At 39.6% G+C, this 25749-nt stretch overlaps 1 protein-coding gene across 4 annotated transcripts in view; it reads left to right on the top strand.

Moving 5' to 3' along the window:
- The window catches only part of strbp (spermatid perinuclear RNA binding protein), a 78454-nt gene that overhangs the window by 26307 nt on the left and 26398 nt on the right, over window positions 1-25749 (top strand). For 3 of the 4 annotated variants that reach the window (XM_061698770.1, XM_061698768.1, XM_061698771.1), the window contains exons 2-3: window positions 4585-4651; window positions 16249-16437. In XM_061698770.1, coding sequence (XP_061554754.1) covers window positions 16435-16437 — 3 coding nt within the window. In that variant the 5' untranslated portion in view covers window positions 4585-4651; window positions 16249-16434. Of the gene's footprint in view, window positions 1-2848; window positions 2877-4584; window positions 4652-16248; window positions 16438-25749 lie in introns of those variants that run through there. The other variant, XM_061698769.1, reaches the window with a different exon arrangement.

The following is a 25749-nucleotide window of genomic DNA, read 5'->3' as shown; positions in this document are numbered from 1 at the left end:
ATTACACTTGAATAAGTAAATGCCACACCTCAAATAGATAAAAAAAAAAATAGATATTGCCGCTGTATGTAACCATGTTTACTATAAGATCTCATACCATCATGCTATGGTAGATGCCGTCACCACAACACACATTGTTGGCACAGCAGACATGACATCTGTAAAGCTGATGTTTACAGTGAAGTCTAAAGAGAAAAGGGCTGCTGTATAGCGCATGAAGCATTCCTGAGGAAAAAATGCTTGGGCCTCATCCCTAATGGAAGCCTGGTACTCTCTGCAGTTGAATCAGTAAATTCCCGAGGCCACCACAGTGTATATAGTCTACAGACAAATGCCAGGTTTTTGTCATGTGAAAATAAATGAGATGAAGATAAATCCTTTAAAACGTATTTACACTTTTATGATCTACAGCCTGTACAACTCACTTGAAAATGAATCTTTTCAGAGGGGAAACACAAATAATCAACTGTGATAATGTGGTTGCTCAACAGCTTATAAATGGATCATGTTAAATGGGAGGTGTGGCTTACTCCCATTTAACATGAGTTTAAATGTGATTGGTTAATTCTGAATACAGTTGAATCCACATTTCTAACAGGGTGTACACACATGATCTAAATTTTATTTTTTACTTACCCTCTCTTAATATATATATATATATATATATATATATATATATATATATATATATTTTTTTTTTTTTTTTTTTTTTTTAGAGCGTCTGTCTCACAGTTCTGAGGACCAGGGTTCAAATCCTGGCCCCGCCTGTGTGGAGTTTGCATGTTCTCTCCATGCCTGCGTGGGTTTTCTCCGGGCACTCCGGTTTCCTCCCACATCCCAAAACATTTATGGTAGATTTAAGTGACAACTCTAAATTGCCCGTAGGTGTGAATGTGAGTGCGAATGGTTGTTTGTTTGTATGTGAACTGCGATTGGCCGGCATCCAGTACAGGGTGTACCCCGCCTCCTGCCCGATGATAGCTGGGATAGGCTCCAGGACGCCCGTGACCCTAATGAGGAGAACCGGCTCAGAAAATGGAAGGATGGATGGATGGAGTTGTACAGATTATTGGTCACATTAATGATGGAAATAGTTTTGAAATGATTCATCCTGGTCTCGTTTTTTTATCACAAAAACCTGGCATTTGAACAGGGGTGTGTAGACCTTTTATCTCCACTGTGCTATGGAATCTTGATAGAATTGCCTAATAGGGGCAGGGAGTCGTCCACTATAGCCAATTGTTCGTTGAAGCACTTTTTTCTTTTTGGGCATGCGCACCCATATTACGGTACAGTACAAAATGATTGTTTTTTTTTTTAAGTTGTTTTTTTTCGTGGCCTAAACTGCTCAGTACACAAAAAGCTTGAACATTTTTGAACGTTTCACATTTTATCCATCGGTATGCTTGGTCACGGTGGTATTGTTGACGTACAGTACTCATCGTATGTGAGTCGCTTTCATGAGCTGATAGGAATGAGTATGCTTCCTAGTTCTCAATCCATTGCAAAAGCCGAATGACTTGACAAAAAGATGTTATTGTACCAAAAATAGCATGTTCCAGACTCCAGATACTTGTTTTTTTATTCCTCATAGTTAACACTGCCGCCATGCTGCTCTCTCTCTCTCTCCCTCTCTCTCTCTCTCTCTCTCTCTCTCTCTCTCTCTCTCTCTCTCTCTCGCTCTCTGCTGCGCTCTACGGCACAATAGATACAACCATCACGACATGGCCGCCACGTCGATGCCCCACATTCAATATGGCTGACACGTAGGCATGGGAGGCATGTCTAGTCATATTTTATATCTGTGACCCAGAAATACGTCAGTCCCATTCTCTGCCTGCATTGCGCCACAGTGCCAGTAAACAAGAGCGGCTAATTTTGGACCTTGCAACTTTGTCAACGGCAGTTTAAGGGACAAATGGACAGTATTTTGTATTTTGACAGTACATTGTTCAGTCCCAATGGTCCCTTTGATCCGATATTCGTTATATTTGGGTCCGTTTTATCAAGGGAGGTTCCAGTGTGTATGGAAAATAGGCTGTGTACATACTGTATAATTCATTTTGACTCCAAAGTGCACGCAAATACCAGCGCAAACGTGTGAAAATGAATTGGCCCGTCCATTTAAACCCTAATAGTGGTAGTAAGTCAGAGATGGCGAGTCATCAGGCTTTACTCAAGGAGAGAGATGGATGATTGTTCATTAATGTTTTCATTAATGAGCAGGCAGCTTATGGTCCAGAAAGCCTGAGCTTGGAATGACAATAAACAGGGCTTGTTGCTTATACAGAATGCGGTTTATAACATACACTAACAAGACCAGGGTCCTTCACTTTGTGTTTTGTGCAGTCATATCTTCTCACCACTGGTAGATAAGAGATGTGTTTTATAATTCATCCTTAAATTCTGCAATGCTTCATAGTGTGACATCCGGGTCCCCATTTCTCTTGATCAATAATAGATTACAAATCATAAAGATTTGTCAACTTAAACTTTGCTGTGTCCTGGAGGTATATTTTTCTTCCTCACGGGCACAATGTTAAGATTAGGACAGGTCGGCCTTTTACCAAGTTGCATCGATTAGTGTACCCTACCTCCTCCACAAAAATCTGTGTCCCTTAAATTTCTATACGAAGCGAGTCATAGCAATCTGACAGCAATTACCAGCAGTCTTATTAAAGTTACTGCTAGGCTAGACGTTTTGTTAATTTGGAGCATTTGACACTACTAAAGACTCAGAACCGGTTGAACTTGCCATAACAATAAGTCCATTATGCCCAACCAACACCCACTTCAGACATGCTCCTTTTAACAAGGTGTGAGTGCTTGAAATAGCACACCACAGAGACGTGCATTTGTACTGCTCTCTTGGAAGGGTGAGTTTCATCTTCGTTCGTGCGTGCGTTCCTTGCACTTTTGGTTGTCAGGATCACCTCCAAGTAGTGAGGTGTCTATAACTACATACAGTATTATCTCTGTGGTTCACCGGTGTCAAACTCGAGGCCCGGGGCCAGATATGGCCTGCCACATCATTTTATGTGGCCTGGGAAAGCAAATAATTTGCGTCAACTTCCATGATTCTTGCCAAAATCTGTACCCAAATTTGAAATTATCACATGTAATCAATAATGTTGAGAAAATTGCCAGCTTTTTTTTGGATACCCAACCACTTTTTACAGAAACTTGAACAATATTTGAACAAACTTGTTTACTGATTTCAAAACGAGTTATCCATCAATTTGATGTGTACTGTATATTTAATACTATGATGAGGCGATAAAACTTTTATATGGTATCACAGTCATAAAAGCCCTCTGAGCGAAACCATACCATGAGTTTAATTGCTAAAGGGGTTATACAAATGAAACTGTAGCTATGAGATATCCAAGCTCATTTTGTTTTATATTGCCATGTCATACATATATTATCAATTTTACCAGTACAGTATGCCCATTGTAATTTAATGTAAATGATGTACAACCCCATTTATAATGAAGTTGGGACGTTGTGTTAAACATAAATAAAAACAGAATACAATGATTTTAAAATCATGTTCAATCTATATTTAATTGAATACACTACAAAGACAAGATATTTAATGTTCAAACTGATAAACTTTATTGTTTTTAGCAAATAATCATTAACTTAGAATTTTATGGCTGCAACACGTTCCAAAAAAGCTGGGACAGGGTCATGTATACCACTGTGTTACATCACCTTTTATTTTAACAACATTCAATAAACATTTGGGAACTGAGGACACTAATTGTTGAAGCTTTGTAGGTGGAATTCTTTCCCATTCTTGCTTGATGTACAGCTTCAGCTGTTCAACAGTCCAGGGTCTCCGTTGTCGTATTTTACGCTTCATAATGCACCACACATTTTCAATGGGAGACAGGTCTAGACCGCAGGCAGGCCAGTCTAGTACCCGCACTCTTTTACTACGAAGCCACGCTGTTGTAACACGTGCAGAATGTTTGGCATTGTCTTGCTGAATAAGCTGGGGCGTCCATGTGAAAGACGTTGCTTTATCAGTTTGAACATTAAATATCTTGTCTTTGTAGTGTATTCAATTAAATATAGGTTGAACATGATTGGCAAATCATTGTATTCTGTTTTTATTCATGTTTAACACAACGTCCCAACTTCATTGGAATTGGGGTTGTAATTTGACCAATGACGATTGTCACTTTATTTCCAAGTCAAATACATGTTCTAATGCATAAATGGCCGAAAGTTTGTAGCCCGATTTGTTTTGTTTGTTTTTGTTATAACAATGACCTCTGTACCCTGTAATCTGTTTACGGGAAAAGCGAGAATGGAAATGAAGTTGGAGTTCTATCATTAGCAAACCGTGACTCTTAAACCTTGGCCCCGCTGACCCTGCCACTATTAAAAAGCTGAATACCGTCTTAGCATACTGTCTGATCTATGCTGTATTACTGTATAAACTCTGCGTCTGAAAATCCCAGTTCTGTCCTGTCATCATGAAACTAAACATCTTGTGTTTACATGGTTTTGTGGATAATGATATACTTTCTTTCTTAATATGTCATCCTAATGTTGCCTTTTCTTTGTTGTTAGGTACCGGACCTTGAACCTGAGTCCTGTGGAGAAGTGGTCTGAAAAAGAGATTGGAGGACAAAGGGAGGTGAGGAAGATAATCAAATCCATCATCATTTGTATTGTAGCTAATGTTTCCTACGTACATTAAGGGCCTGTAAGTTCATCATCTTACTTAAGTCCAGACATCCAGAAAACATAACTTGCTCTGTTGCGTGAGGTTGCTTTCTCACCACTGCTGAGTCCAAGACCCACTGACTGGGTGCCAAAGTGTGTGTTTGCTTTTGTGTTTCTGATTTAGATCCAGAGTTCAAGGGAAATTTATCAAGAGAATTACTCTAGGGATGTTGTGCTGAGGCTTGTAGCAATTCTGGAAAATTCTATGCTAAATTTCTGCCAATGGAGAATAATGCCTCACCTACCAAATAACGTACACAGCTATTTGTAAAATCACGTCACTTTTTGGTAATTATTATTATTTACAATAATATGTCCTATATCAACAGTAGGTTAATCCTACAATGGGGAAATTATGGTTTTACAGCAGCAAAGTGGACAGTAGCAGCGCAGAATAGTAATAGCAAAGCATCAAAAATACCCAAACCTACAGTATGTTTACATTTACATTTCAAAACATCAAGCAATGTGTCTAAATAGAATGAGAGCAGCAGTGTATGTGGCAGCTGTACATGAATTATAATTATTGTAGATGTATGGCAAACTGTACATGAATAAATCGATGTACTGTGTACAGTAGTGATTGTGAACAGCAGTAAGAATAGTCAGCAGAAAGAATAGTCAGCAGCAGTATGTCCCTTTTAAATTTGTAAGGTGTACATTATTTTATCACAATAGGGTCTGTGGTCCTGGTGGTTGCTTCATTCTCTCCATGCTATGGTAAACAGCCTACTTGTAAATTTAAAGTAGCTTTCATGCTCCTCACCGGGCAACCTTCCGCACTCGCATTTTAGTGGGTTTGTTTGTGTGTGTTATGTGTGAATAATTAATTACTGCAGAGGTTTAGTGGATCCCTGCAAGGAGTGAACCAAACGCTGCATTGTTATGCTTTAAGATATGCTTTTACCCAGCAGTATTGTTCAGGGTAGTTTGTAATGGTACAATCTAATTTGACTTGTATTTACACCATGGGGAATGCTACATAAATACCAGAACATCGAGCTAACTCAACCCGCCATTAAACAACTCTATGCTATGCACCGTCAAGAAAGACAAATGGCAATTGTCTCTTTCTTTCCCAGTGTGAGGTGATCGTTTGTTGACAAATTAACCCATTGCAACGTTATTAATATATTTTCCGTGGAATATTTTGGCCCTCGTTACAACTTTCCAGTTCGCAGTAATAATATTGAAAAGGTCTTATTTTGTTTATTAAATTTTTCTATAGATGGCCAACCAGTTGAGACTGAATCAACAGCGCCTCTGCTGATTGCAGCCAAATAGTGCGCTCCATTCTGCCTCCAATGCTTCAGGACAATCAATTCACACAACTGATAGAATTCTAGAGTTAGTCTATTCATTATTAGTATGCTTATTCCTAGTCAAAGGTGTCAAAATTAACTGCATTTTTCTGACTTCTCAATCATTCCATTATTTATTTCTCTGCTGGATGATACTGTATAATGGCTTCTTTGTGTGCGTATCTTTTAACAAGCAATTACATTTAAAAGGAGAAGTGACATGATCATATGATTTGAAAATTATTTGGGCCGAAAATGTAATAAGCAGCCAGGCTCCGAGGCCCCACAATAGATGTAAGAAGCCAATTAACACAGGCAGTTGTTACAATATATATAGCACTCTGAAAAGAAGCATACAGTAGAACCAAGTAGCTTCACATTCACTGAAACTGAGTTGTGTGAGTGTGATTCTACGCTTATTCCATACAGCTTCTTTCTTTCCTTGCCATTTTTGGTTTGCACTTCCTTTTCCTCACCCACTTTTGTCTTCACAGTAATGGCCATCTATCATTAAATGCCTTTATCCACTTTAGTTTATACTTCTTCTATGTCATTCCTTCTTCGTCTTTCTTTCCCCTTCGCCGCAGTGTCCTTGAAAAAGCTGTGACTTTGCCGTTGAGCGCAGCAATGAACATCCCTCCGACGACGCACACAAATACACAGCCCTTAAAATTCTATAAATATTTCATCATCATTAAAGTCTGCCTAATGTCTTGCAAATATTGATACAAATATTGCAATGAAAACCTGCAACTATTTACTGGGCCGAACACAATTTAAACCCACGTATAATATTCTGACACATTTGGTAAATCAACAAACATACACCAAAAAGAGCATAATCTTCCTCAAATCTGTTCTTAATAAACACCATGTCACAATTAATTGCCAGGTGCAAGTTCTCCAAAATAAGCCTGCCCTTTAAAAGGGATAAGAGGTTAACTGTAATTACGCTGTTTCCTCAAATTGTGTCAGTCCTTCTAATAGACGCCATGTCCCAATTAGCCGCCATCATCCACTTCAGACAAATAAACTCCTCCCTCAAAAAGCCACGTCTCTTTAACAACAGTGATTATCTCAGTTCATAGGCTGTTGTTCACACACAGACATTAACTGCTGAGCCCATTTCAACTTGGTTACTTAGCAAAACAACAATCAATAAATATGGTATACATATAAAATCATTACACAGTAATAATTTTTTTAAAAGAAAGGAATAATTTACCGTAATTTTTAATCTTGAGCAATGCATCATCCCTTCAGTCCAGCTCAAGTGGTGCAGCACTCTTTCACTCTAAATCTCTCCTTGCATGCCTGCATGTGTGTGATCTGGTTCTATATGTGGTATGCAACACAAAACTATATTTCAGAGTTGGAGTTGAATTTCCCTTTGAGGGAAACCTCTCAGTATAATAAATTCAACAACAACAAATATTCAAATTCAAAATGTCATGCTAGGCTTCCCGGCGGCCACGTTTCACGTTTCAGGCCTCCGCAGACAAAGCGGGATGGACGTGGGACAACACGGGCGGGACGGGATGGCGAAAAGATGACAGGCTGTGGATTGCCTTGGATGCTGGGCCAGATTTCTAAACTGTCAAAACATTTGCCACGGTTTTTGTGGATGAGAAACCTAGCCCACCATAGTAAAACAGGGTGAAGGCAACAAAACGTACTGTAAATATTCTTATGCTGGGTTTACATAATGTTCCAGGTGGCCACAGCTACACTGTTTGCCCGCGGCATAGTGCACCGGTTTTAGGCCGTGTTTTTGTCGTATTCAAGTTTTGAGTACCGGCTAAGGGATGACTGGGATCTCACGGCGCACTGTGTTTTGGGCAGGTGGGGCACTCGTGGCCAGCAGGCAGATAATGTAAACCTAGCATTATTAGATGAATATTAATTCTGAACCGCTACAGATGATGCCAAAGTTGCACGCTGTTATTCTGTATTGCGTCTTTGTCTAGTATTGACGATTGGTATGATTGCAATGTGATATGGTGTTATTAAGAGGGTGGATTAAGTCATGTAAGTCTCCACTGAAGGCCCTGGTACTAAATGCACAGCCTGTCACGGCATGGAAAGATGATGCTGTTCTCTCCATTTCCCATTAAGTCATGCTTTTGCTATTCTTGGATGAGGACAGCCTATTGTCAGTTTTTCCATAGCTTTTACAAAATAGATGAAGGCTTATTGTCGTGTTGTAAGATGAGACGATATAGTCGCTTGATACTGTTTGTTCTCATTGCTCTCCATTAGAGGTCACAGAGCATCTTGTGGGTCGCTGGTTTGACTGCTGCCTTGCGTGTTTTCTGTCGTCTGTCAGGTACCACCTGGTTAAGTCACTGCTGTGCCGGCCTGAATATTTATTTTAGATAGCCGATTTCAGGTCGCCATCTTATTAATATGCTGATATGTACAATATTACAGTATCTCTGTGGACTCGCTCTCTTTGTGTTATGAAAAAAATACTTCCGTAGCCATGGTGACCAATCCCAAGGGGAAAAGTTGAATGAAGATGAATCTCTTACTGACTCCCTTTTCCCACCATTTGCAATTTGATGGTTCCTTTGTCCCCCAAACGCACACTCGAGGATCATAAGTGCTGCAAGTGCTATTTGCTATTTGCCTGGCAAATTTTGCTCTTTTCCAAGATTACTTAATTGGTAAAGGAGAAGGTTGATTTTTGACCTTTTTTCTACCCAATTGTTTGGTTACACACGTGCTAGTGAGTAGTGACAATGATTGTGGTAATTTGACCTTTGGAAGTATAACCCTCATGCAAAATGATAGATTTGAAAGGTTGCAAGGAAGTTTTTCCTGAAAGATGCAACGTTGTCTTACTTTGAATCTAACTACTGTATTATGACAAAGATATAGACATAAGTCTAAGCATAAGAATAAATGATATTTACAGTGTCATTCTCATTTTTTAATACTCTGCACTACAATGGAATTCAGGGCAACCCACTGCATGGTCAGTCTTCCTGTCTGTTTCTCAGTTCCATCATCTTCTCCCCAGAGTCAGAGAGAAAGACAGGAAGTCTCTAATGAAATGGCTTCGTGCAACACTCTACCCCAAATGGAGTCACTGATCAGCTCCTGCTAAAGAAGTGGAGATGCCGTCTTGGCTTGCAAAAAAGAAGCCCAGCTGGCTTGTGTATTGACCACAAAAATCAACAGAATAAATGCGCACACAGTTTTTGACCCTATATCAAATGTATTTAAATGCCCGTCCCTCCCCCTAATCAACGCCCAATCCTCTGTGCAATTGAGTAAGTAAATGTTCTCGGCCACTCTATGAGCACAATTTTAAGATATCTTCTGTGGTTGGAACTTGGAATAGAGATGTTAACACTAAATGAGGGAGGAAAAATACATATATCTTTAAAGCATACAGTAGACCATAACATATTTTCCTTTCATTACCCATCCCTCTTATCAGCTCGTCTCCCACCACAGCCACACACCGCTGCTTTTATTAATGAGAATGGACGGAAATATAGTGAGAGAATGGAACACCGGGATACCTTACAGTGACGTGTATTTGTGCTTGCCAGCCTGTTTTTGTGTGTTATGGAGTAAAAACCCATTAGGGAATTAGTTCACATCTGGACAACTCCCACAGTCATGCTCTTACTTTATTTTTCAACTGGCAGGGCTTTGTAATGATATTGTGTACCCACCATTTTCTGCCTTTGGAATTCTCTTAGTAATAGTAGAGAATGTCCTTCCTGAAATATAGTTATTATAGTTTTTTGAAATAGCAATGTGACAAGTGGTCTTGGTGGAACTTTCTTAGAAAAAAACCAACAGGGAATGAGCTCTTCAAGCACCTCTAAAATCCTCAATAACGAATAAATTCATGAAAAAAGGATTGACTAAGGTACATGATTTATTCTACTGCCCACACTGCTCTTCTCAAGAATGATGTTCAATTTGCGCTTTAATTTAAGTCAAGTTTTTTTAGGGCAATTAACGCAGTCAGAAACATCACAAATTTTTACAGGTCGGCTTCGAGAACACTTTGGAATTTCAGCCCTTACGAGCTTAATGGTGGATATTTTTAACGGAATCTTCTCAGCTTGTTGTTTGGGAAGGGGTTCACTGAGTTGAAAACGATAGGAAAGTATCAACTGTAGCAGGGGACACCTGTGCAAGGACACTAAAAAGGTGTGGAAAAATGCAGCTCTTCTGGGTGAGTGCCACATTCCACCACAGTTTATTATATTCCTCGAGAGTCATAGAAAATGCGAATTTACAAAAAGTCATGAATCCTTGAGTTTTCATGCCCGTAATTGAATGGAGAAAGGAGTTATTTCGCAAGAAGTCGTGGGTGCGGCGCAATAAGTCTTTCAATTGCTAAATCCTCGGGCCGGGTTAAATAAAACAAAAGCTGGATTCCCTTAAATTATCGGAGTGATCAATTTTGTTTCTGTACCTTACTAATATCTTTGTTTGCCTTTTCCACTAACAAAGCACGAAACCCTTATAATGTGCTTTGAAATTCACGTTGCACATGTAATAATTATTTGGGGAGATTGAAAAGGCTATTTACTCGTCATATAGATTGCGTTCCACTATTTGTGAGTACACAGCTCTCAAACTTGTGGGCCCTCTTCATCATTTGAGGGTCTCTATGTTTAAAAACAAAACAAAAGAAAACAGTTAGAGTTGGGGTAGTGGAGGGCTTTGTGTTTTGGCAAACACGAGCTTACCAGTGAAAAGCCTTTCAAGCAGGATTAATCTACTAAGTCTCAATGGACCAAAGAACTAGTCCAAAAACCACTTGGATATGATATTGTAACACTCAATAACAGTGTTTGCGTACTGCTTCAAAAATATGTTTACCATTTGTATAAATAAAATACATTGTTAGGACTAACACGTATGCAAGTAAACACACGCGCTATACATTCGCATTATAGACTATGGGGTGTGGGGCCTTGGCAGCTTGGGTAATACCATCTGTTCCTGCTGAAACCAACACAGCAGGAGCCTAGCAATGTGCCTGTGTGCAACTGCAGTGGTCTAGGTACAGTATACATACATGTATGCTCTTTTTGTTATTCATTAAATGTGCGTGTGTAATCGATTACTCTGACGATGCATGGTCAAGTCTATCTGACATGATCCACTCTCAGCAAGCAACAGTATCTGCACACACACACACACACACACACACACCCACACACCCACACACACACACACACACACACACACACCATCTCCATTTCAATAATCAAGAGGACAGAGTTACAACTCCTCATCAATGTTATCTACTGTATTTCTCTTAAAGCGACATCAGCAGTTTCTTTTTGCCAACTCATCAATACTCACTGACCTCTCCTGGCCTGCAGCTGGACCCAGGCAGCATTGAGTTACAGTGTCCGAATGCTAAATGAAATAAAACATATGCATGGTGACAGTGTTATTCCTCAAATATCCAAAGTGGCCACTAATATGCGCTTCTTGATTGTCTTTGCTTGCAGTTGGACCCAGTCAAGGCAGAGTACTACTCTTGAAATATGGATTATGTATCACGGGTCATCAACAAGTAAAGGAGGTTCACTTGAGGAAAAAAAAGACATCAAACTGTATAATGTATAGCATGCGTTATTATTCAGTCCCAAATATTTTGACTCGCAAAGCTGCTCTCAAGAAATGATTTGCTTTGGCTGAGTCATATCACATGGGAGAATTACTAGGCAAGCCATTGGTGTTTTTTGTGTGCGTATTTTTGATACTTGCAATGAAAAGAAAATATACCAGAAAAGCATGCAGGTTTAAAAAGGACCACTATAATCCCCTGGATAGTCCCACTGGTTAAATTTAAAGCGTTCATCAAAATAATCTAATAATGGGTCTTGGTCTCCATAGGAAGGCGTCTGGGTCTGTCTTTTTAAGATCCCATTGACAAACACATACAAACCTTGTGTTTATGTCCCTCTCCATGTGTAGCAATGTGTATTTAAGGTTAAAATTACAGTACATATTTAGGCATTTCCACAACGCTTACAGTATAATCCATACTTTGTATAGAGATTGAAATCAATATAATTTATTGCATAATAGAGAATTTTAGCCATCTGAGTTTCAGTAAAAATAAATTGTCATCACCTGATCCAAACTTTCATAATTCACAGTTGTCTGAATGTAGTCCATTAAAGTAAAGCAAAGGTTATTGTCTCTTCTATTGACCATGTTGATAGTCATTGCTTGTCTTTAATATTGTTTGAAAAAATGTTTGAAGGACACTTCTGGCGCCCAAAAATGTGGTTTTTGGTTGATTTTTCACATTTAGTTGTTCAACTCATACATTTTGAAGTTGATTCACAAGGTTGTCATAATGGAGCAATGACGTGGACATAATCCTGCACTAATGAGATACAATTTTAACATAATATAGCATGTCTCCACTCCACTTTATAGCTCCACTCAGGTAGGTGCATTAGTGCATTACATTTTCACTCATATCCCATTCAATTGGCACAGAATACTCCTGCGCTTTGCCCATTCTGAAAGGATGGCTCTCGTGTATAAATTTACAGATCATGCAGGAAATGAGTTGGGTTCACTTAGTCTACTTTCAGGTTGAGTAGAATGGAGGATGGGCTGCTAATGGGAAGAGTTCCAAAATAAGCAATAAACTCTCAGTTCAGATTTGAAAAAAATCTGCAAGTAAAAGACAGGTATTGTCGCTGCCATTTCTGGCCACCCGTCTCTCTATCTGCCTCCCTGTCTCACTCCAGTAATACAAAGCTGAGCAAACACATTTCTGTTTACTGGCATGTGTTTTCAGAGGCGGTGAGCTGGGACCAAATGGGAACGTGATCCTGCATCAATTGAGTTTGTTGAGCATGCCACCTGCTCCTGAGAGTTTCGTTATTCGTGTGTTCCAATGTGTTTGCCCCACTCATTACCACACACTTGCACGTGTTTATCCAGATGCAATTATCACAGTGCCAGTAAACCAGGATCCACACAAACCAGCCAGTACTAAAATAACTTTTTACCAAATACCATTTGTTTACCTACTAAAAACAGGTGAACTTGTAATGGTCAAAAATGGCCACAGAGTGGACATATTTCATGGGCCAGAAATACAGTATAAACCACAAATACTCAGTCACCAATGATCAGCTATTCTAAAACATAGCAACACTCGGAGAGAAAAAACACGTAAAATGGCTTTTAGAGGCAGTGTAAAAGGAGCTATAGTTGGCAGGAAGAGTTCAATGGTAAAATGTAATCTACATGTTCTGAAATATCACAATGAACACAATTCTATAAGGAAATCAATTCTCAAAAGGAGTTCCGCTGCCACTAATTAACACTCACTGTGGCTTCCATCCTTTGCCTCCCTCTTTCCTCTCTTCAAGACCTTATCCCTTTTTATGCTTATCAGAAGAGAAAGGTGTAAATTGCTGCTTAGAGCCATATCAGCAATTCTCCCGCACTATATAGCCTTCATTTTTAAATCACTTCCAGTCCCCCCCCCCTTATCCGCAGCTTGATTCGTTGCATCTCTGTAGGGAAAACAGAGTTTAATGACCAACTGTCCCATGTGCAAATCTGTGTGTGTGCATACATGTCTTGTCGCTAGGCTTACTGAGGGTGGGGATCTGCCAGTTTTCCGCTTCTCTTGAGAAAAATACACAATCACACACTAATGATCTCTGAGGATGTGAAAAATAAAGCGGAAGGAGAATGGGTACTGGTGGGAAGATGATTTTGTGGAAGAAACTTAAGCCTGTGCTTCTAGAAACATGGTCCCTCCCAATGGTGCCAGGACCAGTGTTTGACAGTGCATGTTGTCTTTTATGTGGTGTTGTGGCAAACATTTAGCAATTTATTTATATGTAACTAACACATTTTTGATAGACTATACTGTGGAGGAGAGGGTAGAGTCATTGTGTACCGATCATTTAAAAAAAGAAAAAAAGAAAAACTTGATGAAAAAAATCAATTGTAAAAATAGAAGCCCCTCTTCAATATCACTTTAAAAACTCTAATCCATTGAAATCTCATTTGATGCTGCAAGAATTGTTTCGCACATATGCTGTTTGAAGGTATAAGGTATATAAATGGGAAGCTTGCTGAAATAGTCAACTTCATGCATTCTGATTTTCAACATGCTTAAGTTATACAAGTGTAAAAAAAACCTTTGAGATAGAGCTATTTTGGTTCTTCTCCTATGATTGTCAGTTTATTGTCGTTTTAGCCATGTTGTTCTGAATAATCAGGATGCCTACAACTTTGATCGCTACGCTACTGCTGCATTGCTTTAAGTTAAATCTTTTAATACTTTTTCTCTACTTACTGTATGAGTGTATTTTTGTCCAAAATTTACCCAAAAGCCCCCAAAAAGATTCCCAATTATTACAGCCTTTTATGTTATTGAAATTTTAAGGTTCCGTTATAATAGTCTTTGGCCTTATAGGCTTCACTCGTACTTATTTCCTTGTTTGCTCTGAAAGAATTGGTACACATTCTTTTTCCCTTTAAGGCATCTTGTGTAGCATGCACACAAATCATATACATGCATTACAATGTCTGTAGGCCAAGCTATGTTGGAAGAGAGCTACCCCCCATTGTTGGCTGTGGTAGTGTAACAGCCAAATCACAAGTGCACAGACTGTCACTGCCAGGTTAAGGACCTAATTGTTAGTGTTGCAGGCCAGTGGCTCGAAGCAAAGAGAGCGACGGCTGCTGGGGCGAAAATAAGGAGCCGGGCACTCTTGTTTATGGTTCCCTTCTGCACCCTTTTTCCAATTGGCCTCCCTTTAAACGCTTCCCTTCTCCTGTCCGTGTGCATTATCAAATCTGCCATTCTTTCTGTCTTGTTTAGCTGCTCGATGCATCCCCATGGTTTCGTCTTCTGATCATTCAGTCCCCTTTGGTCATGTACTGCATTTGTTGCGTTTATCTTTGTCCACATCCACATACAACACAGGATCTTATTGCAAAGAAAATATATTTTACTATCATAGTGATCCTAAAAAAATAGCACAGAGGGGCTCTATTTTCAATTGCTATTTCAAGAATACCCTCAACAGGATAAGCAGTAGAACACTAATATTTTTCTATAATGTACTGCTTTAATGTTCTGAACTCCCGTTTCCATGCCAGGGCTGTATTGAGCAGAATAATGCTGCCTAGGATTGTTGCCATAACTACCGTGGATGCAGCTCAATTTCAGTAGCTGACATGTTGTACTTGTGTCGATGGCAAACTCGTGAGACTGAATCAACACCACCTCTGCTGGTTGCTGCCAAGTACAAAAACTGTGGTATATCAATAACCGACGCTCAAGCAGTAGTGAAGTCATAATTATAGTACTTATTCGTATGAAAAACACGAGTCAAATAAGTCGAAATTGTAATTTGTATTTTGTCCTCTTGGACAAAGCACCCATTCAGTGCTATAATAAAAGCTTTTGCTTTATGCTACAATAAAGCTTTTGCATGAATCTATTCAATTTCAACATCGAGTTTTCTCACACGTTGTGCATGCTTTTGCTTCAACTGGTCTCTGTTTTTATATTGACATCATGTTTAGTTTAGTTTAGTTTACTGGCAAGCCGAAGGCACAGCTGGCTTTAACTTAATTACTTTTTAATATCATGAAGAGCAGTAGAGGGCCATAAAGTCAAAAATATATAATTCCACACGTCATTCTTCACTTTGGCTACAGTACTGAAATAAATGTCCATATTATCTTATTAACGCACAATAAGTTGTTGGGGAGAGAATCATATATGAGCTCACAGTACAATTTACATTGCAATATTGCTATTTGATGCTTGTATATTGATACTGAACCCTAAACAGTAACTAATATAATAACGAATTTTGATGCTGGTATCATGATACTGTACAATGAAAAGTAACAATATATTGCGATATCGATATTTTGTCTATTTTTCTATATTTTGATGTCGTATTATTTCTGTAGTTGCTAGTGTCAAAGCTGAGTAGATATCTTATAATTTGCACGTGTGACAGAGGTGTGTTGAGCTCCATTGTTTGAGCCATTGACTGAAAACAAGTTTAGATCATGTGTTCACATCCCAGGCAGCACATGAAAAATGAATAGGGCAATGCGTATTCATGGGTGCACATTCTGTCAGTTCTGCTGCCATATTTTTAATGTCACAAATGAGATATTATTCAATTGAATAAACAATTAGTGTGTCATTTCTCAGGTCCATCTTCTCATTGAGTAGTGGCTACGGTGACGGAGGAGCACATGAGGAGCGGTGTGACAGTAGCATCCTGACCAGTAACCTTACATCTGCACCACCCCCTTACGCCTGGCAACCCCCAACAGCTGGCATTAGAAGGAAGGAAGGAAGGAAGGAAGCCAGCCTACGACCACTCCTCCTCTAGGCATGGTAATGTACACTTTGCTGCACTGTATCAAAGTGAAAGTTAAGTGAGCAAAAATGGACAGGAACGCGAAGAAAGGATATATCGCACAAACAATAAAAGTGCACGGCTGTGCAATGGAGGACGGGTTGAGAGGTGGAGAGGGAGCGGAACAAGGGATTGATTAATGGTCTCGGCCTATGACAGTGGCAGCTTTTAAATAAGGGGGGAGGAGAGCCGAAGATTAATTATTAAGAGATAAAACATGTGGACGTAGAAAAAAAAAAAGATGGTGGAATAGGGGTTTGTAGGGTAGACTTTTTCGCGGTGAAGGGGGGAGGAGGGGTCAAGGAGAACATATGATTGATAAAGATATAGAAAAATATAGAAAAATATATAGAGATATAGAAAGAGACGAAGGTACTGACAAAGGTGCTGAGTTTGGACTTCGCAGAACAGGGCACATACTTGAGGTCGTAAATTACCAAGGGTAATGAGAGGCGTGTTGTGCGCGTGCTGCATGCAAACACAGTGCCGTGATTAGTTCTGAGTTATGGTGATGCAGTAAATGATACAAGGGACCTTGGAAAGGTTGTCACCACCTAAACCACATGATACATGAAGCATCTTCCTGAATGACTTTGTTCTAAGATTTCAATTTTGAATGAATACTCAGGCCTGCACGTGTGAGCACACACTCACTATTTTCACCATTAATTCTTTTTGGCTATTTTTAAGCTGCCTTGGTTAGATGTTGGCGGCGCCGTGGACGACTGGTTAGAGCGTCTGCCTCACAGTTCTGAGGACCGTGGTTCAATCCCCGGCCCCGCTCGTGTGGAGTTTGCATGTTCTCCCCGTGCCTGCATGGGTTTTCTCAGAGCACTCCGGTTTCTTCCCACATCCCAAAAACATGCATGGTAGGTTAATTGAAGACTCTAAATTGCCCATAGGTGTGAATGTGAATGCGAATGATTGTTTGTTTTTATGTGCCCTACAATTGGCTGGCAACCAGTTCAGGGTGTACCCCGCGTCTTGCCCGATGATAGTTGGGATAGGCTCCAGCACTCCCGCGACCCTTGTGAGGATAAGCGGCTCAGATAATGGATGGATGGATGGAGGGTTAGATGTTCACTCTTTAGTTTCACAATTACCTTGAGTAAAATTATTTTATCATCTGTTTGGATTAGTGTCAAACATATAAACATAGTCCTGTTGTTTTTATGTTTCATAAAAAAGAATATAGAAGTGCTATCCTTTAAAAAAAGAAAAAAAAAATATATATATATATATATATATATATATATATATATATAGTTGAAAACTTGTATTTCCACTTTACTACGATGCATTTTTTTTTTAACATAATGAAACTGTGTTCTCCGGCTTGTACGCAGTTAAACAACAAATTAAAACAGGTTTTATAACATCATTTTATGATCCGATTTTATAACGAGCATCTTCAGTGCTAGCACAAACGGTTGTAAGCGGACATGCAGGCGTTCTGTTCAATCATGCTCTAAAGTTTTGGTGGTTGCGAAGTAATTTAATTATAATAAAGTAATTTAATTACAGTAAGCACCCATTATTTCTGTCATGTTGTAATGTTTGTTTGCCTGACTGATTAGAATGCATGATCTGACTAGAGGAGTGATTTCCAACCTGTATGGAGCCAAGGCGCATATTTTACAATTGAAAAACCTCACGGCACACCGACAAATAAAAATATCACAAAAAGTGGATACATTAATTACTGTATTTACTTCCTGCCATCTAATAGAAGACCATTCATTTGTTCTGTCTATCACTATGCCTCACTGGCGTAAATGATCGGTGATTGGCCACAAAAATCCTGATCGTGTAATGCCTAATATATACAGCGGCTGAAATAAGTATTGAACACGTCACCATTTTTCTCATTAAATATATTTCCAAAGGGGCTATTGACCTGAAGATTTCACCAGATGTTGGTAACAACCCAAGTAATCCATACATACAAAGAAAGTAGAACAAATAAGGCCAGAAATTAAGTCTTGTGTAATAATGTGAAATGAAACAGGGAGAAAGTATCGAACACACCAACTGGTATTTATTTAATACTTTGTACAAAAGCCTTTGTTTGCAATGAGAGCTTCAAGACGCCTCCTGTATGGAGAAACTAGTCGCATGCATTGCTCTGGTGTGATTTTGGCCCATTCCTCCACTCAAGCAGTGTTCAACTCTTGAAGGTTCCGTGGTCTTCTTTTATGGACCTTGAGATTAATTTTTTTTCCATAGATTTTCGATTGGATTCAAGTCCGGTGATTGGGTGGGCCATTCAAACAGATTTATTTTCTTTCTTTGAAACCAATTGAGAGCTTCCTTGGCATTATGTATGTTTTGGATCATTATCCTGCTGAAATGTCCACCCCTCATTTCATTTTCATCATCCTCGTAGATGGCAGCAGATTTTTGTCCATTTGCTGAAAACCAGCCCCTCAGCATCATGTTCCCACCTCCCAACTTCACTATTGGTATGGTGTTTTTAGGGTGATGTGCAGTGCCCTTTCTTCTCTAAGCACGGTGTGCATTATGGCATCCAAACAGTTAAATTTTGCTCTCATCGGACCAGACTATATTCTCCCAGTATTTAACTGACTTGTCCAAATGTTGTTCAGCAAACTTTTTTTCAGCAATGTCTTGCATGGTGAGTGTGCATACAGGCCATGGCGACGGAGTGCATTCCTCGCTGTTTTCCTTGTGACAGCAGTACCAGCTAATTCCAGGTCTTTTTGAAGCTCTCCACGGGTGGTCCTTGGATCTTGGACAACTCTTCTGATTATTCTTTGCACTCTGTTACAAATCTCGCTAGGATCACCTGATCGAGGCAAATTCATGGTGGTATCATTGGCTTTCCAATTACGTATTATGGCCCCAACCGTGCTCACTGGAACATTCAGAAGCTTAGATATGCGCCTGTAACCAATGCCACCGTTACGTTTTGCAACAATTACTTTGCCATGGTCTTGAGACGGCGGCACGGTGGACGACTGGTTAGCACGCCTGTGTGGAGTTTGCATGTTCTCCCCGTGCCTGCGTGGGTTTTCTCCGGGCATTCCGGTTTCCTCCCACATCCCAAAAACATGCATTAATTGGAGACTCTAAATTGCCCGTAGGCATGACTGTGAGTGGGAATGGCTGTTTGTTTCTATGTGCCCTTTGATTGGCTGGCAACCAGTTCAGGGTCTACCCCGCCTCCTGCCCAATGACAGCTGGGATAGGCTCCAGCACGCCCGCGACCCTAGTGAGGAGAAGCGGCTCAGAAAATGGATGGATGGATGGTTTCTGCACATTCAGCGGACATGCCCAGAGCATTTCAGAGAGAGGAGAGAACAGCTCGATTTTTCCCGATTTCAAAGACTAATTTTACATAGTAAGATTTATTTTAATCATTCAAATTTGGCTGTTTTGTTCGCACTGTTCTCTGTGGTATGTATAATTTGGAAGACACTTATTTTCAGATTACGGGTACTTTAACAATTATCTGGAGCAGAGCATACAAAAATGACTAAAGGTAATGAGCCACATGCTGCTTCACCATTTCTAAAGACAAATATAGTATTATCTGATCATATGTAACAGCCTCTTCTGTAATTTTCCATTACAACTGTGCGATATAACATTTACTAAAGTAGATCCCCAAACCGGTCAACTCATTCGCTTTTAGTGGTGCTTTCATTTTAATTTAGGCGTTAAATCTTTTAATTCTCATTAGTCTAGTCAGTGCACTAGCAAACATTATTGACATACATTAAAAGAACAACCCACCCTCCCGCCCAAAAAAAATTATATCCTTTGTGCAAATACACAGGTTGACTGAAAGCATGAAAGCATTTCTAAAATAAGCTTGGAGATTTTACAGATGATGAGATGGGATCGATCTGTTATTTTTTAATCTCTCAATTTAGTCCAGGGGTTCTATTTGTATCTGAAATGCAGAAGGACTTGTGCTTACTGTACATATGTTTGATATACAAGTGCAGGTGTGTGACAACGCATGTGTGGTAATTGGAACGACGATGAAAAAGAAAGCACAATAAAACTGGCTAGCGTAGAGTGCAGCAGATCGGCCTGCCACAGAGTGCACAGAATGAATTTTTAATGCAATCTCCTCTCGGCTGCTGAATGCTACAAAGAAGCCACGGAATTGTTGTTTTTATCCCATTGCAGGTCCCATCGCTTCTAAGTGCATTTTGATGAGGGGTTTTGAAGTTTTAGCTCTTTCTACTTCAGAGTTATGCCTCTTATGCTGAAATACCTATTTTATATGGCCTGTCAACCCAATCACAATGAGCCTTTTGTTTTTGCTGCAAACAGCTCAAAATATTGAAATGAATGTTGTCCATCTCCTTGCATCTCCCTTTATCATCCTCTCAGCTCTGGTCAGTCACGTTAATGTGCTTTTTCTTTTGGAAGCTTTTCTCACTTTTGTCAACTTTCCTCCTCCCTCATGTCTGCCTCATCTTTCATTGTTTGTTCTTATCTGAGCACTCAACATGCACTTGAGGCACATGACTTATTAAAGGTAAGTGCAGACTAGAAATGTTGTCTACCTATAAACACACACTCAAACACAAGTAGTCTTAATACAATAGCTGATGAGACATTTGCTTAACATATTTGCTACAACAAAAACAATCATAGAAATTGAAATCAATTGACTTGATTATTGACAATTATATTGATCATGTGAAAGTTAATAATGCTTGCTTCAATGAAATTGTGTGGTGAAGTAAGTACTTAATAATCAATTAAGTGATTAATTGCATCTTGAAGCAATTGAGGCTAAATCAAGGTCCAAAATCGTTAAGCTTTGTGCAGTGGTTTAGTTGTTGCAGGAAAATTACTTTTGTTTTTTAAGTTAAGGTATTGACGGTGAAATCTTAAAATTCCAACATCATCTGTTCTGTGATGCTGGTTGACTTTGAAGTTGCTTTAATTTTTTTTAAAAAACATTTGATCAATAAATAAATAAATAAAAACATTTCTATGGGCAATAAATGAGTTGATTTATTCCAGGCTCATGCTCTTGCCAAAATATAACCCTTAACTGCGCAGGCAAATTTTTAACATTTTGACATTCTTAACTGTCATGCAAGGATAAAGAAAAAGTAACTGCTGTAGAATAAAACAAGATACAGTACATCTTAAAGTAAGACTACTGACCCTTGACAGACTTCTGAGAGAGATAGGGAAGCGTAAAACTCTTTAATGCATGTTCAAGACCGTCCTAATTTTATCTGTGAATGTAATTGATACTGAATGAAAGGATTGTTCACATTTTAGCCTTGTGGTGGCATAAAAAAGTTTTGATCAAACTGATTTGCAATCATAAATAATGAACTGGTTTTACATTTGAGATTTTCTTCCCCGACTGTTTTCCAAGCAGATCCGGGAAAAAAAACTGTTTAACGCACCCCACACCACAGGATAATCAATCAGGATGATCTTTTAAAGAGAGCTGATTTTTGTTATTTATGGAATTTTATGGCAAGCAAGGGAAAAGGCTCAGATTTGGCGCAATTTTTGGTATGTCTGTAGTAACAAACTCTTAGAGGTAGTCGATCATATTGGGTCACTAAGCTTCACCTTGTTTGGTAATGAAGGTGGGTTCAAGAACGGCCACATTGCGTCTCCAGGATTGAGGGTGTATCCTTGTGTGTATGAGCTTTACTGATGCCATACAAGACCTTTTTACAAGCTGAGGATGTGAAGAGGTCATGAGAGCCGCCCTGGGTGCTTCACCACACTTGATTAAATTGCTTGTTTTTAATGTTACCTTGACATCCAACCTTTCCACTAAAACCTGCCTAGCTCGTTCTTATGGTGCCACCTCTTAAGTTATCCGGGCTTGCACTTTAAGAGTGGTTGATTCCTGTCGCCGAGCTCTCATAACTACTCTAATTTACATGGCGACCAGAGCAGCTGGGCCTCACCTCCCCCACGGTCAAGTAGACACGAACACATACTGTAGACACGAGCTCACAAATTGCTTTATTACCCCAGAAGTCCCCCTTAGAGCCAGGTCATCAAATTTGTGACTGTTGGTTTGTTAAACACTTTTGTGGAGATAAGTGCACTCACAAGCATAAATCGGTCACATGATTGTGTGGACACATGAAGGGTGACATTCAGTATAAAAATAATGTCTGGTATAAAAACATTATACAGCATAATACAAATGCTTCTATTGAACTCGATGCAAGAAAAATTTGCTGATACAGTGGGAAAGATATTTTTTTTTTTTCCAGCTTCCTCCTGCTTTTGTCAACATGCACTTTAAAACGGAATCCCTAAATCAATAATACATTTTTGAAAACAGTATTTCAAGGTCCACAAAGGTAGTTATTGCCTCTAAATCAGTGGTGCCCAACCTTTATTGCACCACGGACCGGTTTAGCGTAGGCATTTTATTTCACAGACTGGCTGTCAAGGTGTGGCATATATAAACAGCAAAAATAAATTAACATGACTGGCTTAAAAATGTATGTTAAATGCATGAAAAATACAACTCACCATAACGGATAAAAGGTTTCTTTTTCTTTGAGGTCGTAGGCTCTTCATACCTTCAAATCAGTCACCTTTCGGCGAAATTCGCCGTTTTGAACTCAAAATAGGCTATTTACGTGAATCGTATAGATCCGCTGATTTTTTTTTCTAGGGTGGATCTAAATGTTGCTTGCTACTTTTATTGATCAATTATTGTTTCTTTATCAACTATTTCGTGCGTGAGAGGAAGACTTCGACTTCCGCATTGGGCGTTGTTTGTGCCAATCTAATTTAAGCGCTAGTGACGTTTAAGTCTAGTTCACCAATCAAACGAGAAAAGAAAGTCACATGACCTCCCACAACGTGTTCTATTGGGCTTCCCGGGCATAGGTATTAACACTAGGTAAGCCAGCCTCGGCTTATCGTTGTGCCTAAATGGCCACCATTTTGGTAAGGTCGTCGTTACCATGAAGGCAACGGCGCGCTACTCTTGTTTACATTTAGACGAACAAAAACGACAGCTTTCATGTACTGTACTATTTGTCTGGCACTGTATGCCCAAACGTGGATATTTCAGCTCACTTGTAACTTGAGAAAACACCGTGCAGTAAATTGCAAATGTTTTTTTTTAAATAATTGTTTGTGCTATTTACTCAGTACTTGAGTAATTATTTCACTGTGTACGTTTTACCCCAGTAAGTCAAGCGGAGCGCTCATCACACAACAATATTTATATATATTTACTCGGTGCACACATAAGGCACAACTTGGACTTGAGCAGTGTAAATAAATGTTTTTCTGCATGAAGACAATGTGTTGATTTTCCCTTATTGTCTTCACAGTCTTCCAGATTGCTTAATTTATGTTAAAATTAAAAACATTCTCTGCGGGAACCCCGGGGACCCCCCCAGACCCTACCTACAAGGTTTATTTTCCATCCACCCATTTTCTGAGCCGCTTCCCCTCACTAGGGTCGTGGGCGTGCTGGAGCCTATCCCAGCTGTCATCGGGCAGGAGGCGGGGTACACCCTGAACTGGTTGCCAGCCAATCGCAGGGCACATACATACAAACAACCATCCGCACTCACATTCACACCTACGGGCAATTTAGAGTCTCCAATTAATGCATGTTTTTGGGATGTGGGAGGAAACCGGAGTGCCCGGAGAAAACCCACGCAGGCACGGGGAGAACATGCAAACTCCACACAGGCTGGGCCGGGGATTGAACCCGGGTCCTCAGAACTGTGAGGTCTCCACCGTGCCGCCTTCAATTGTATTTATTTATGAGATTTGTACTGGCACCGGTCGGGCCAGCGTCTGGAGTGTCTTGGTGGCCCGACACAGCGCTGTACTGGCCCCTGGCCATTGTTAATATCGGACACTGCAGAGCTGAACCAGAATTTATGCTTAGTTTTCCACATACAGTAGCTACTGGCAATAATGGCACTGAAATATTCAACTTTAACTAAGTGCATTTACTTCACGGTACCTTCTTCCTTTCTTGCCTTTTTCTTCTCATAACACTATCCAAAGGAAAAAGTTTGCTTTTTCCTTTGGATAGTGACACGCAAGCAAAAAATAAGGTCTAGTGAAGGTACACCAACTTCTTGTATTATGACTCTAAGTTTGATGTCCAAAATGTCTACTTTATTCCAGAAGATTGTGGTTTAATTCCAAATTTGACAAGCTTTATTGTGTATTCCAGAGTTAAAGTTTTCCTCAAATCTCAAGTCAGTTCACGGACTCGGTGTCCTTCTCGTATGCCTTGCCAAAGATTTGCAGACTCTCAATCAAGTCCTTAGGGAAATCCAGGAATTAGACCTTGTCAAATGTTTGTGTCACACTCTACATATGCAGCTAAGTAGGCTGGGTGGGTTCGCTTATTGTGCAGCGCTCATCCTCTATTCTGTTAATGGCTTTATCTCGCGCACTCTAGTGAAAGGGAGCATGTGTGTGTGTGTGTGTGTGCGTGCGTGTGTGCACGAGTGCAGAGAATAAAGGAAGTGTGTGTCTGAGAGATAAGCAGAACTGTTTTGGAGCTTGTCGAGAGCAGCCTCTTCTGTGTTGAACTGGGCCACACACCTCAGGCTCCCCAGCAAAGTGCGATAACCTTAATGATAAAAAATGAACTTTGCTTCATCAGAGTGTGCGTTGACAAATATGATATCTTTGTATTTATGGAGAAAAAGAAGATTACAAGAAAATAATGTTCCAGACAGAGTATCTGTGAACATAGGAAAAAGGTTACTATGCATTCATTTTATATAATAACACAAATGAAAGGCAAATGATGAACATATTGTTTGGACGGTTGTTACTAGGTATTAAATTTAACCTAATATAAAATAATGGTCTTATATTATTTTGGGGGTGTCTATAAATTACTTCAGTGTAGCATTTGCATCTTGTATATTATAGCATATGTTGAGATAATAGATTATAATGCAGTGTAATTATGATTACAGGGTCATACATCAGCTGCTCCACACAGCAAATTAACTTCCCCTCTGTGTCGGTTTTGCTTTGGAATTAGATTACTTATCACTTAATCGCCATATCCGACCGAGTGCCTGCTTTAATGCTGCGATATATGACAGATTGAAGACAACTGATGATGTCACGCCACACCTAGTAAACCTCGGAAATCGTGACATTGCTATTGATTGCAGTGCAGATCATAAATATCCACAAGCGTATAAACATCTTTAATATGAAGTATTTTCTGTTCTCATGGATGTTCTTCACTCTGCTCCTCCTGCCTCATTACTCACTCTATCACCCTTTTTGTAGTTTTCTTTTGTATAGTGTCTGAT

This window comes from Phycodurus eques, chromosome 15 (assembly GCF_024500275.1).
Source record: "Phycodurus eques isolate BA_2022a chromosome 15, UOR_Pequ_1.1, whole genome shotgun sequence".
Lineage (NCBI taxonomy): Eukaryota > Metazoa > Chordata > Actinopteri > Syngnathiformes > Syngnathidae > Phycodurus > Phycodurus eques.
Note: the sequence above shows the minus strand (reverse complement) of the source record. Positions and strands in the feature narration are given on the sequence as shown.